This window comes from Micropterus salmoides, unplaced genomic scaffold (genome assembly GCF_014851395.1).
Source record: "Micropterus salmoides isolate LMB-PRFRI ecotype aquatic unplaced genomic scaffold, ASM1485139v1 Ms_hic_scaffold_1, whole genome shotgun sequence".
NCBI classification, from domain to species: Eukaryota; Metazoa; Chordata; class Actinopteri; order Centrarchiformes; family Centrarchidae; genus Micropterus; species Micropterus salmoides.
The window spans coordinates 38,474,179-38,488,185 of NW_024040040.1; the positions used below are offsets into that span (position 1 = coordinate 38,474,179).

Sequence of the window (14,007 nt, forward strand, 5' to 3'; positions counted from 1 at the left end):
TCAGGGCAGCAGCCTAAACGTGGAAAAGCAGCTCTCCAAGTGTAAAAAAGGAAATGTCTTTGTTTAAGCTGGACTGCGTTAACACACATCAGACCGTCTAAACAGCCATAAATGTGGAGTCATTTTATCTGCATTCAATCGATTGTATATAGGACTACTACAGTGTGCATTTTGATGTGGACCAAAAGGTTGGGTAGCACAGTATATTCCTGTCTTAACGTGACACTTTGCAGGCTCGGGCTACCCATTCTGGTTGCACACGCACTATGAGCTGGGGTGGATTTTCAGCAGCTCTGTATTCAGCTAGTGAAATTATGAACTTGTTACAAGTGCATTATTTACTCACACAGCGGAGTCTGTGGGCACAATTGTAAACTATTGTAATGGTAGGTTGGAGGGGGTGGGGATGGAATATCCATTTTTATTGCATCACCTGTCAGCGGCGTCCAATGGGCGTCGTCTCCGAGGGCATTAATTGATGAAGGTGTCTCCAGACCGGCGCACCTCCCCTCTCTGTCATTTTATTTGTGGCTCAACCAGCAGCCAGAATAGCAGCTGCATTTTAGCTCTTATTCTGTTTCTCTCTGTCTCGGACTCTCTCTCTCTTTCTCCCTCCCCTCCACCCTCACAACTCCCTCTCCCTCCCTGTCTCTCTCTCTCTCTTCTCGCTATTTTATCCCTCTGGCTGAGGCAGTGGTGTACACCTACCCCTCGTCCTGCTGCCGTCCAGAGGGGAGTGGAGCCGGCAGAGGCAGGTAGCAGCAGCCCCGGCTTGGTGGACGCATCCATCGCATTCCTCCACCATGCCGGACCGGGGCAAGAGGCGACGAGTGGATGCTGTCAGCTCATTCAATCTATTAGACACCGGCAGCTCCATTTAACTCCGCATGTCAAAGTTTGCATTTTCATGACGCAGCAGCAGTGTGGATGGATTAAAGGTATGAGCAGGATGCCTTGAGCTCGGGACCCCACGCCATTTACTGGTAGATCCATAAAATACAGAGAGTGACTGCATGGATTAATACATTGGAGCGGATACATAAAACATGGGAGACTTGGAGTATGGCTTTGAGGAAATGCAAGGAGTGAGACTGGGATACCTGCTCATCAAAGGCAAGCAAATGTTTGCTTTGTCTCAGGTCTTCACCGACCTGCTGCAGAACATCCCACGGACCACGGTGCACAAGCGCATGGACCACTTGAAGGTGAAGAAGCACCACTGCGACCTGGAAGAGCTGCGGAAGCTCAAAGCAATAAACTCTATAGCTTTCCATGCCGCTAAATGCACTCTCATATCGCGGGAGGACGTGGAGGCTCTGTATTTCTCCTGCAAGACGGAGCGGGTCTTGAAGTCCAACAAAAGGAAAGCGAAAGCGGTGTCTTCCCCCGGGGATGAGGATGCGTCCCCGGGGCTCCTCCGTGCGAACGCCGAGCTGTGGAAAGAAAAAGTTTGGTTTAGTTTGCACGGTGTCCCGGAGACTCTGACGCTTCACAACAAAACAGACAGGAGGAGAGAGCTGACTCCTTGCCTTACCGACTCCAAACTACCTCAATTTTACCACAAAACCCATGGACGGGAACACCTTTCGGTGACAAAGTCCAGTCACAAACACTTTAAAAACTATGAAACAGCAAAAATAACAGGGAACCGGGTCACTTTGAGCCAAAGGCACTCGTTTTTCAGGAGCGCGGTGAGCCGGCAGCCGGTAGTGCTTCAGTCCGCCATAGCTGCTCAGTCCAGGCTCTCGCGCTCAGCCGGCGACCTACTTCACAAAAGGAAGAGGAGGCGCGAGGGGGGCGGCGGCAAGGACAGCGCGAGGCGCTCCTGGAGCAGGAGCAGACACACACACCAAGTACCACCGGTGCTGCTCGTACAACCCAAATCAACCGGCGATCACAGGACTTCTTTTGGTGCTTTCCACCTCGGTCCGGATTTCTATCTTGACCCCAGACCTCACCATCATCACCACCACCAGCATCACCATCATCATCATCACCACCACCACGAGCCGACTTTCCCGGAGAGTTACAGCAGCGACACAGAGTCCAGCACCTACTCAGACCGGGCGTACCCGGACTCGGACTTCGGGTCCGGCTTCTCCACCACCAGCAACTCTGGGAGCTCAGATGAGGAAGAGGAGGGCGAGGAGGAGGAAGATGACACCCAGTCAGAGAGTTCAGAGGTCAGTTCGGACGAGGAGGAGAGCTCCTCTCAGTCGGACTCGAGCTCTGTTTCTAGCCGTGTTTCTGTCCAGAGCATCCGGTTCAGACGGGCCCGGGTCGGTTCTACTGCCAAAAGTCTCAACACTAGTAAAGCACCTTTGGTCCTGCAGCCCACGTTTCACTACAACAACCAGCAGCAACAAGAGAAACAACACAGGACAGGGGGCCATGTTGCCGCTACACAGACAGGCGACAGTAGACACGAGAACCGTCAGAAATGTGAATTTACATGCAGTGAAACCAGAAAGGACTTGGGACCCTTACAGCCACCAAAATTTAACTCTGTTGGGGAGGGTTTTTTCACGGAGTCCAAAAGGGAAAAGGCGTTTGAGGCTGATCCAAACAGGGCTGACCCTGTCGACGAGCTGGTCCCTTACCGGAATAAGGCCTCTTACCCTCACGCAAGACACCGGGGCATCCCATAAAGAGCCCCCCGGGACTGAGCGCACAGTGTGACCACGACAAGGACGCCAAGCTTCCCAAATGCACAGACAAAAGGGAGGCGAAAGCCACCAGCCTAAAACTGCCCACTCCACTGAGAAAAATAAAGACCGAGGCAGAGGAGCACTCTGTGACCGCCGACCCCCACTCGGACAACGGCAGGACAGCCAGGACGCCACCCTTCAACCTACACAATGTGAAAGTTAAAGTGGAGGAAAGCTGTGATGAATATGAATACCAGAGCCAGGCCACTGTAGTCAAATGTAAAGGAGATAAGGCAGAGAGCAGCAATGGCCAGTATACCAGCGGAGCCATAAAGCAGGGGGACTTTTTGAGCAGCGGGATTAAAGCCACAGAGAAGAGCCATGATGTGTCCCGCTGCAATCCTCAGGAATGCTGGTGCTCCCAGGACACCCCGTGTGTCGAGGAGGGGGAGCCCGGCAACAAAAACTGCAGGGCTCCAGTGCTGGGGAACAAGAAATCCCGAGTCTCCAGGACGCAAACAAAACAAAACGTGCCCAGGGTCAACAAGGCTGCCTCTTCGTCTTCCTCCTCTTCAGCGTCTCGTCTCGCGGGCTGCGAGGAGCTATCCACGGAGGATTTACCGAGCAGACGCAAACGCAGCAACGCGAGCACCGTAGCATCGCCCGCAAAAATGCCTTTCAGCCTGATGGCAAATTTCCCATCCCCGCCGTCGCTGGTTGTTGGCAGCGACGGGGATTTGTGCCCTGCTTACTCCCTGAACTCGCTGAGGGGCCCCGGGCCTCCCCCTCCGTCCCACCCCGTGTGGAGGTGGCAGACAGGCGGCCAGATTCTCCCTCCCCCACACGCTCAGAGAACTAGGAAATACTGAGCTGTTTTTTAAAGCAAAAGAAAAAAAACAGAAAATGAAAACAAAAGCCCTTGCGGTGTCTATCTCCAACCTAATGGTAGCCGGAGTCTTAACTCCAGCTCACCAAATTGCTCACAACTTTATCGGTGTTTATTTTTATTTTTTTTACTTCCCCCCCTTTTCTGTGAGTGGGTTTACATTCCGCTTTGTTTTGAAGTTTGATCGAGGAAAACCCACAAGATCCCCCTTTTTGGAGCCCCAGAAAACGCCCACAGGACTGTGAGACACCGCTCGTGGATTTATGCTTAAAAACAAAAAAATTGTGTTTAAAATAAGCTATCAATCCTAAGCAATATGTTTGGCTCTCATTGTTGTGTTTACTTTACTTTTTTCCTGATTATTTCTTCTGCGCTTTCCTATGCTCGACCTGTTGGATTGTATGGTGCCAGGGTTTCAGTGGTTTGTGCTTTGTCTGAAAGAGAAAAGGGTTTAAAAAAAAAAAGAAAAAAATTCTCTTCAGCATCTTTGAGATCTAGCTTTCACTGAGAGCAGGTTTGACGTGGTAAATCAAGAAAAAAAAAACAGGGTTTCCCCATTCTGTGCCACTTGATATATTTTATACATCAAATCTGTCTTTTCTTTCATGACTGTCATGTGCCCAAGAGTTCAATTTCAGAGAATGATTTAAAATTGGTTTATTAATGTCTATCTATACATGCTCACAGTTAAGCCTTTATTAGATTTGACGGAAATATATTCCTGGTGGTTATGGGGGTGTTGTTTTCCTTCACAGAGTCCTTGTGATCTGGTTTTCAGTCTTGTTTTTTTATTTCCTGGTTTGCATATGCGTGACTGTGCACAGACGCAGGCCCAGACACAACACAGGCCTTATGTTCAGACAATCAAATAGAATAAGGCTCAGACCTTCGTAGCACGCTCGGTCCCACGATAGACTTCACTCATGTCATGTTCCACTTGGACACCGATTTCTGTATTTTGCGTTTATAGCACGAATATCAGGTCAGCACAGCTCTAAAACGCAGAGATAATGGCATGGCTATGTCCAAGATAGGTTAGGCTATGGGTGGGATCTGATTCAGGTTGTCAAAGTGGGGGAAAACCGCACCAAAAAATAAATAACAACAGCGTGAAAAACCTTATAGCTCTGGCTACTCAGAAACAATGCGACAAAGCACAGGAGATAGGCTTACATGCATTGCACTTTGAAACTGTTGGGGTTCCTGTTTTAGCTTTAGGGTTTTCTGACTGACCTGTGAAAAGATGTCTGAGAGATGCTAGAAGAAAAAAAACAGCTAAAGCTAACAGCTAAAGATGAGACTGTTGAATATGGATATAGACACAAAGGCCAAACTCATTTGACTGCTATTTGAATATTTAGGATTCACCCACATGCCAGTTGCTATAACCATGCCATGATGATTTTCTGATTTCCTATAATTTAATAATATGCTAATTTACGTTATGCCTTTGTTGTTCATTTTTGATTTTTTTAGTTGAAGTCAATTGTCTCGATTTAAGCTTGGGGGGGGGGGGGGGGGGGGGGGCACCAATTATTTCCTATTTTGGCTGGCTCTGAGACACCATGTCAGTTTTTAAAATATTGCTTTCTTTATTTTTCCTTTTGAATATGGCTGCTCAGGAAATCGACCCCCCCAAACCTGTAAATTCAGTGGCTACTCAAACTTCCGTGAACACACCTTTTAAAGAGAAGTGATTGGAGTTGCACCTAGGTATTTTAAATAACTGTGTAGATGTTTTTAATGACAGTGCAGGACGCGCTCTGCTAATTGGCAGGCTTTTCAGTCTGCGACAAAGAGAGGCCCAGCTTATATGGCGAGCCAGATCACAACAAACCCAAAGCCCGTGAATGATGTCAGCCCCCTCACAAGCACAGCAAAGGGTGCATTCATTCAGAGTATTGTAGAAAACTATTTAATGTGTGATTGTAAAAATAAAATAAAAAAAGAAGCAAAAAGTGAGTTTCACTCTGCCTATGTCCTTGTGGATACATATGGTAGATGTTTAGCCATGTGATTAAAGCACCACTCTGCAGCCACGAAGCCCCAAACTCACCACGGGCCTTATTTCTGAGGCTGCAAGCGACAGTTCAAACTTGAACTTATATTCTCAGCCTGTAAACCGGCTATTTTTGAAGCCATGACACAAGCTGGTATATGAGCGGGCTGGCAGTAAATCGGAGGGGGTTGCACGGGGTTGAGAGGGGGGGAAGAGAGTTGCTGTGTTGTGCAAGAGCGAAGCTTTCAACCTTTAATCCGCATGTCAAAAGCATGGGCTGCATGGCATAGGAAGAAGAGGAATAGCCTGCGCCCAAAGCTGTGCGGGTTTGCCCCCCTGACGCACCAGCCTATTCTCACGCAGTAATCACAATGCGCGGCTGAGGGACGGGGATGGTGGTAATGGCCTGTTGGGAGGGCCTTTCCACCGTTAAGACAAATAGCTCTCTGACAGTGACGCTATCAATGTAAACAACTGCATCGTGCAGCAGCTACAGGCTGCATGCACTCCCCCCTTCCTCATCCTTGTCCCTACTTCCCTGCCCTCCTCATTCCCTCATTTACTTTTTTTGCTTTTTTGATACAATACTTGAGGTCAGGTTTTTGACACGGAATTTGAAGTCACTGGTTGTTTATATGAAACTGAATATTTATTTTTGTGAATTTTCTGGGGTTTCTTGTGTATGGGTTTACTTTCCTGTTGTGAATATACTATATAGGAGAACTGCACTCGAAATGGAAACTTGAACGGTGGATTTCTTATGCACTTTCCCTTTCTTTTTTTTTTTTTTTAATTATGAAGTATTCATTAAACGCGACTGAGTGTAATTGTCAGCCTCCCCTTTTCTTTCAAGTTGGATCGTGTTTTGTTTTGCTGGGGGAGGGGGGTTAAACACATTTATTGATGGAGAAATTGACCCGGGGTTTGCATTAGGAAAGGGTTATGAAAACAAAGAAGTGATTTTTAAACTTTGATATGTTTTTTTTATTTTGGGAATACAGCTGCTTTTCATCTTTCAAATGGCGTGCACTACTTTGTCAATAATTTTCCTCCGCCTTTTAATTCACCCCATGACACGAGTAAATTCATAAATGTAAATAGGCGTTTAGGGAACATTAGACATATCCAGTCTTCAATTAAATAACAGATAAAGGTTTTGTCCTGAGGCAAAGAGGTGTCAGGTGAAAGGAACTAGATCCTAAAAAGATCAACAGTAGCCTAGTGTTTCTCCACACTGTAGGCAGTTTAAACTAACAATACAACTGATGACGACTCAAAGATGGCTTCATCTTCAGTTCTGTTCAGCTCTTACAGTAATGAGGGAATCCCTTCCCCGGTGTATTTAAGGGGTGTGTGACGGAAGAAGCGGTAGGTCTGCGGAGCCTGCAAAAATAACAAGAGGGAAACCGCAGACATTTACGCATGCAGCATTTGCAACCACTGCACATGAGGTGGTGCAAGCCTACCCGGTTTAATACACGAAGCAGAGAGAAACCTCAGTAAGCTGGCCTTAATAACACTCCTGCAAAGAAGCTGAACATTTGAGCAACTCATAAAACAAACATTTTTAAAGCTGGCATGCATTTGCATAAAGCATGTGTGCAGAGATGATCGATAAAATAATCGTTATTCCCCTCCATAAACAACTATATGTATTAGGCCTGTGGCAAAACTACAACTAGACCGGCATATTGTAGAAAAAGCCAAATCCAGAGTATAGTGGTTCTACAGAGGATATAATACAATAAAATGAACCAATTCACAACCATATGTAACCTGCTATATGGACACACAGGGATACAGCTAAAATCGCCCAAAGGCTATTCGACCTTTACAATATATTGAGCAACTTTTCTAAGAATCTTTATCCAGACTTCGCTCAATGTGCCATTTTTGACGTGATGTTTCTCTGATTAATGGGACTCTGCGGTGTATGGTCCAGGCCAAAGCCCCGAGGTTGATAAGGGGAGCCGGGGCTGGCAGGCTGTCTGGCCCCGACACGGCTGCTGCTGCTGCTGTTGCTATTGCTGCTGGAGCCCGGAGGGGCCATACTGGGAGCAGAGGCAAGCCATTATCCTGCTGCTGGCGTTTGAGGGTTAAATTCCAGTGCGGATTGGGAACCAGCAGACTGTAACTTCTATAGAATAACAATAGAAAGAATACGTCAAAAAAGAGGCACAAAACAAGTCTTAAACACGGTTTGGTTTTAATATTAAAAAAGAGAACGTTTTCTGAAGAGCTCGGCTTTTTGCTCTCAAAGTGACTCTTGACGGTGGCTGCACGTTTGGGAAAACGAAGTTACGGATAATGCTGACCGACACATGCCGCCGTTAGGGTCAGCACTTTGCATTGATCTTTGAGACAATTAAATACACGGAGACCGATAAAAGCTGTCCGGACGTTTTTATGTTTAATCTCTCAGCTGTAAAGCGCTTGCCTGCATGCCACTCGCCCCTTCGCACAAGGTCACTCAGAAGCTCATAATATTTTGGCGTAAAATATTAATAAGCCAAACAAATCCTTTGACGTTTGGAGCCACTAGGGGAGAATTTGTTAAAGTTGTGTATGTTATGGGAGACTTAGTTACTTAGCTGTGTCCCTTTTTTTTCTTTCAGTGTTCTCTTTCTCTCTTTCTGTGTGTGTGTGTGTGTGTGTGTGTGTGTGTGTGGGTGTGTGCGTGTGTGAATTAATTTGAGTCTGGGCAGCAGCACTGACGCCTTGCTGCGTAATGATGAAACCTGCAGTTCGCAAGCACACATTTTTTTTCTGCTTCTCTGACAAATAAATAAATAATTATAATGCTGAAATCCCATATTTATAGTCTCAAGTGGAATAAAAAATTAATTATTAAATGAATCCTGCACAAGGACAGTGATTAGCGTTCTTAGAATATTTTCAGCTCATGTGACACAATGCTTCTAAATACACAATCCAAGAAACAGTTAAAAGCGTCAAGCCTGAGATTATTATATCACAACCATACAGTATATAAACTCTGGTTTGGGCTCCTGATAACACCCTAACAAACCAATAGGCGTGTGTGCGCGTGTATACATTGAGATGAGTATTAATACTGCGCTATGGAGCTAACAGAGGGGGTGGGGGGAGGGGGAGGCTACATTTATTCCACTCAACTGTATAATTTAAAAATAAAGACTTCCTCCTTTAATTAAGTGGAACGCCACGCGGAGTGTGGGCTACGTGGGACTGTATGTCCCCACATGAGTCTGATTTAACAGAGAGCAGAGCTTCTGTGTTAAGGTGTTAACTCCATCGAGAAAAGACAGAGCTCCGTTTCCCCTCTCTTTAACAATGGATTTATAAGCTTCATGTCTGAGAAATGGTGTGGAATTCAAGGGACAATAAAAAATATGGTATTTTCTCTCCCCACACCCATATTTCTCTTCTCTTGGTATAGGCTACACATTTGGACCCTTTTTGAGTTTTGAGCCAAAAGCACTTACATCCTTCCTGCAGTTGTGAAGTTGTTTACAGACTTTAAATAGACTAAATTGAATCTGAATTTCATGTATGGAGGTAGGCTATGAGCTTTATTGCATCCTAATATTTAAATTAATTTATTCAGTTACAGAATAGGCTACAGTTTGATATTATAACAAAATACTTTAACACTTTCCCATTTACAGCCTACTGTAAGTGTATGGCGACTGGTAATCAATCAATACGACTAAAAGTCCGAGATCTCCACGAATTAAAAATAGGCTAAGTAGTGCAAAGGTCAAGAGCTCGTAACATTATAATATTAATATAATCACGCAGCCATAGGTAGGCCTACTACCAGAGTGATACAAAAACACATTGTAAAAGTTTTAATCAGATCGTCTCTATGAACATATCCCGAAGTTTAAATCACTGGACTTCATGACGTCTGACAATTTCACATAGCCTATTCATTAACATTTCCGCTAAAGTCATGTCTTTTCATTTTACTACAGCCTCCATCCCCGCGAGCATGGCTTAACGTGAAGAATGGGGAAACAGCGCTGCCTCTGCTGGGTTTTACCCGGCATCCCCCTGCACATACGCGGGGTCAGAGGGAGGGATGGCGGCCTGGGTGGAGAGGAGATGGGAACAACGCTGCTGCTGCAGCTTTCCTTTTAAAAATCACATCCAAACGCCAAATGGTGTATTTATGGTGTATATGAAAGCAGGGAATAAGAAAATGGTTAGTTTCTTAATGCAATTTAAACAATTAAAATTATTGTAACTGCCGTATCCAAATATAGCTATCTTATAATTATAATTATTATTATTATTGTTGCATAGTATTTTTATAGGCTCGTCTACCAGAAGTAGACTATGTGTGATCACCATATTTTATTTGTTTGCTGAAGTAACTCAACTCGGTATTTTCTAGCCTGCACGTGTAAATTGAATTTAAATGCTCTCGAGTTAATAACTGACCCTAGAGCGCTGAAAACACGTTCCGAAAAGACACGGGTAGCCCAAAGAGCTGAGGTCTGGTGGATTTCCCTGGCCAGAGGGACAGGGGGGGGGGGGGGGGGGGGGGGGGGGGAAAACCAGCACCAGAGGGCTTCTGCTCAGTCATGGAGCTCAACTCCATTTGTAAAGGCTTTTCTGCGGACAGGAGAGAGCCAGATGTAGGGTAATGTTGAATGGGGCATGGAGGCTGGCGCAACTTTTAACATACAATTCAATCAGTAATCAACAAGCCCGATTCGATGACGTGCACTGGCCTCGGGTGCAGATACATAAGCCCGGTGTTTAGGCGATCACTGTGAGCCAACTCACAGGGAGGCATTATAGCAACTGGCCAAGTTAGGTCTAATTTAGGCTGTTGTCCTGCCATGTATATGCAGATCAACATTTAAAAAAAAAAATTATTCATAAAAACCTGAAAACTGTTTGCCATTGGCCAGTTTTCTGTTAGCCTATATATGTTGTATGTTCATATAGCCCATGGCTCCCATCAGAAGTTTATTTATGAATTATTCATCAGCTTTAACTAGAGGATATTTTACAGAACTAATGAAAACTATTTAGGCCTACACATTTCTTATATATAAAATTGTTTTAAGTTCCAGTATGGTTGGGGGTGTGGAGATAATTTTGTAAAAATATACAAACTCAGATTAATGTAGTATTCAATCCTCATCAGATTTCATGGTCAGTTAATGTGACAGAAAAATGTTGTTTTCATTTGGAAGCAGTGCAGATGAAAACTAAAACTGTGTGAGTTTGGAAGCAGTGCAGATGAAAACTAAAACTGTGGACTTTATGGTTGTTTTACAGTGACCTGCATTTTGGATAAACAAAGTTAAAGTTTTTCCTGTTCAAATTTGCTTAATCCCATTACATGAATGACTGAACATGTGTCATGTGTGAGCATGTTTCAACAACCATCCTTCTTATAATTATAATTTGCTATATAATTATTATTATAAGTATTAAAAACATGCATATTATATTATATATATTATTTCTTTTTTTAAAATACATCAAAATTAATGTATGATAATATGATTTACAAAGACTATTTATGAAGGCCTTTTCTTAAAGTTTTTATTTTGAAATAAAAAGTGATTGGCCTTTAAGTTGAACCCCTCCTCCACACACACACACACAGACAAACACACAGACACACACAGGCACACACACACAGACACACAGACACAACACACACACACACACACACACACACTGGTTTTACTGGTCACATTTTTTAGAGGTTGGCCTAAAAGATGTTGGACAACTTTCCATCAATAGGAGGACAACATGTCTGTCATATATCTATGTATAATGAATTCAACGATGATAACTTATTTTTAAATTAAGATTTTGCAGCCCATTTAGAAACATGTAATATAAGCAGCTATAAAATGTGTGTAGTCCTATATAGGGCTTAAGATTTAAAGCTCCTGTGTGTGCTATCCTTTATATCAGCCGATTAAAACGTTCGAAGGCCTAAGAACTAATATCTGGACACTAGTTCCCTTAATAATGTTGAGAACATTACACCCTATAGGGGAATTTGACCACGGCCACAAGCGGCGGTGACCTTTGACCCCTCATACCAGGGAGTTAGGACAAGGAGCCCAGGCTGGATTGGGGATAAAAGCCACAAACATACACACACACAGAATAGAACATCAGCCACACAGGGACATAAAAAACTTGTATGTTATTTGAATTATTAACATAGAAAATAAAAACAATCCTCAACAAAAGAGCTGGATTTCTACCAGTGGCCTACAAGCATTCAGGCCACAGCTTGTTGATTATTGATTACTATGTCAGCGCCATTGGCCCTTGCCTAAGTCGACAGATATTCTCACCTACAGCCCTTCTTGTTCAGTTAGGGCTATATGTCAAACGTCAGACATGAAAAACACCGCTTATTGCCTTGCCGCAGGGCGCGCAGCCAGGAGACATGATGTGTCAAACCCATATTTAAGCAGATGAGCCACCTTTCTTCTCCTCTTCCATATGAAGTTTCTTAAATTGGGTAGGAAATAAAATGGGACACTTTTTAAGGCTGTCTGGGCCTTTGCCAGATAAGGTTTCAGCAAACTTTTTTCACCCACTTCTTTATATCGGGTATTCAGGATGTGGGACAAAGAGGAAAGCTGGAGACTCAAGACTTATTGTAACTAACTCCTTACTTAGGCCTTAGAAGGTGCTTTCAACTTCAAATGACAAACGAGTAGAACTTTACATTAAAAATCAAGGGCATCTCTAGATCTAAATAATGAATTATTGGTCATGTTAAATTAGATTCTTTACCACTTTATCTTATGGTATTGCTAGGGCCTATAGATGATCAAAATGTTATGTTTAATCGTGAGTTGACAATGATGTTACCTTTATTTCTTCCTTTAGTTATATTCATATTTGTGTGAAGACTTTACAAAGTCTAAGCAAATAGTGAGTTCAGTTGCAAGATATTACAGGTATATTCTGTTTTTGTCTCAACAGGATTGGGGAGGGGTGTTAAAAAATCATCAACATAATATTATTACAGTTTAATTTTTTATTATAGTTAGTATTTTTTTTACTATTTACTATTATTTTTTACATTTTTATTTTGATATTTTTATTTCCTGGTGCTTCTTTAGTCCACTGATATGTTTTCTTAAAAATGTTTTGCTTTGTGTGATTTCAGTTGAAGGCCTATAATATCCTGTTAAACTAAGTTTTTAATGTGTTTTTCGCCAACCCTTTCTAGCTGCTGTTTTCAAACACAGGCGACTTGGATCTAGGTGATCCAGCTCTGATAAGATCTGTGTGTTACAGTGGATCCTGGTTAATAATTTGGCCTGATTGAGGCTTGTTTGGAGTGTAATCTGGGGGGGGGGGGGGGGGGGGAGCTCCATCAAATAGATTTTAAATAAGGATACTTAACTTAACATGTTTGAGCAAAGTGGTGACTCCTGTCTGGACTAAAACTTTATTACAATGAGGTGCCACTCATGCTTTAATAAAGCTTTAGGATCTAATAAATGTGTGTGTTCTAATAGACCCATTAAACCATCAATGCTCTGTTTTTCTAGGTTTACTAGGTTTGAGCAGCCTTTGTTCACTTAATGCAGCTGATGGGATGACACCTTAATTAATGTATGACTTCACTGCTAGTTAGGCCTCATTCATTAATGAACACAGAGTGATAAATATCACATAATTATGTAGTAATATTGAGACAGGGGACATGGTGATTCTTTATATATGCTTTACATGAGTCTTTCAAAAAATGCAGTTAGTTGTTTACTATTAAGTGTTTTTCAGGTTGGATAGAAAGGTGAAAGCTATGTCTTACAGATTACACAGAAATATCCAAACTACTACAGTAAACTGCTGCTTGTGATACAAAGTATAAATACTATAGACTGAAAAATATGTATGTGGGAGTAGATCATAGAATAAAACTGAGCAAGCTGGTTCAGTCATGTGAAACAAAATAGATTCAAACAACTGCTTCTTCTGTCATTTTATTATTTCTGCAAATAACACACATTTTATCTGGTACATCTTTTTTTACTTGATTGAGTTGTCTATTATTCTCTTGTGGAAACTCGCTGCCATGACTGCCTAATCTGCTCATCTTGTTTCATTTGTGTTTTGGCAACATGATGCAGCGTTTGCTTCTCTGGGCCTGGGCTTCTTCCACAATAAAAATGTTTGTCTGCATCCATTTCAAATATCACAAAGGTGATAAGGTGCAACAATATACTGTAAGTTGCGGTAACCTCTGGGGTCACACCAGGTTCTCAAGCAACCTGATGTGGTTTACAGATGACGTGTTTAAATGGAATTGCTGTATCCTTGCTTGCTTATGTGCCCTGCATTTAATATTGGCTCTAAAAATCTATTTAATTGAAATATAGGCTAAATGTAAAGATGTTCACCAAACCACAGCCTTAATAGGGCTTCTTTATAAAACATCAACTGATAAAGGCATTTGAGCTTCTACATGTGGAGGGAGATGGGAGTTTAAT

At 43.1% G+C, this 14,007-nt stretch overlaps 1 protein-coding gene across 1 annotated transcript; it reads left to right on the forward strand.

The window, feature by feature from the left end:
- The first annotated feature begins 430 nt into the window (after positions 1-430).
- On the forward strand, positions 431-5,035 carry skida1 (SKI/DACH domain containing 1). Its single transcript, XM_038726564.1, is given in 2 exon segments — positions 431-2,613; positions 2,616-5,035. Coding segments are annotated over 2 exon segments (2,469 nt in total). The 5' UTR covers positions 431-1,046; the 3' UTR covers positions 3,518-5,035.
- Positions 5,036-14,007: the final 8,972 nt, after the last annotated feature.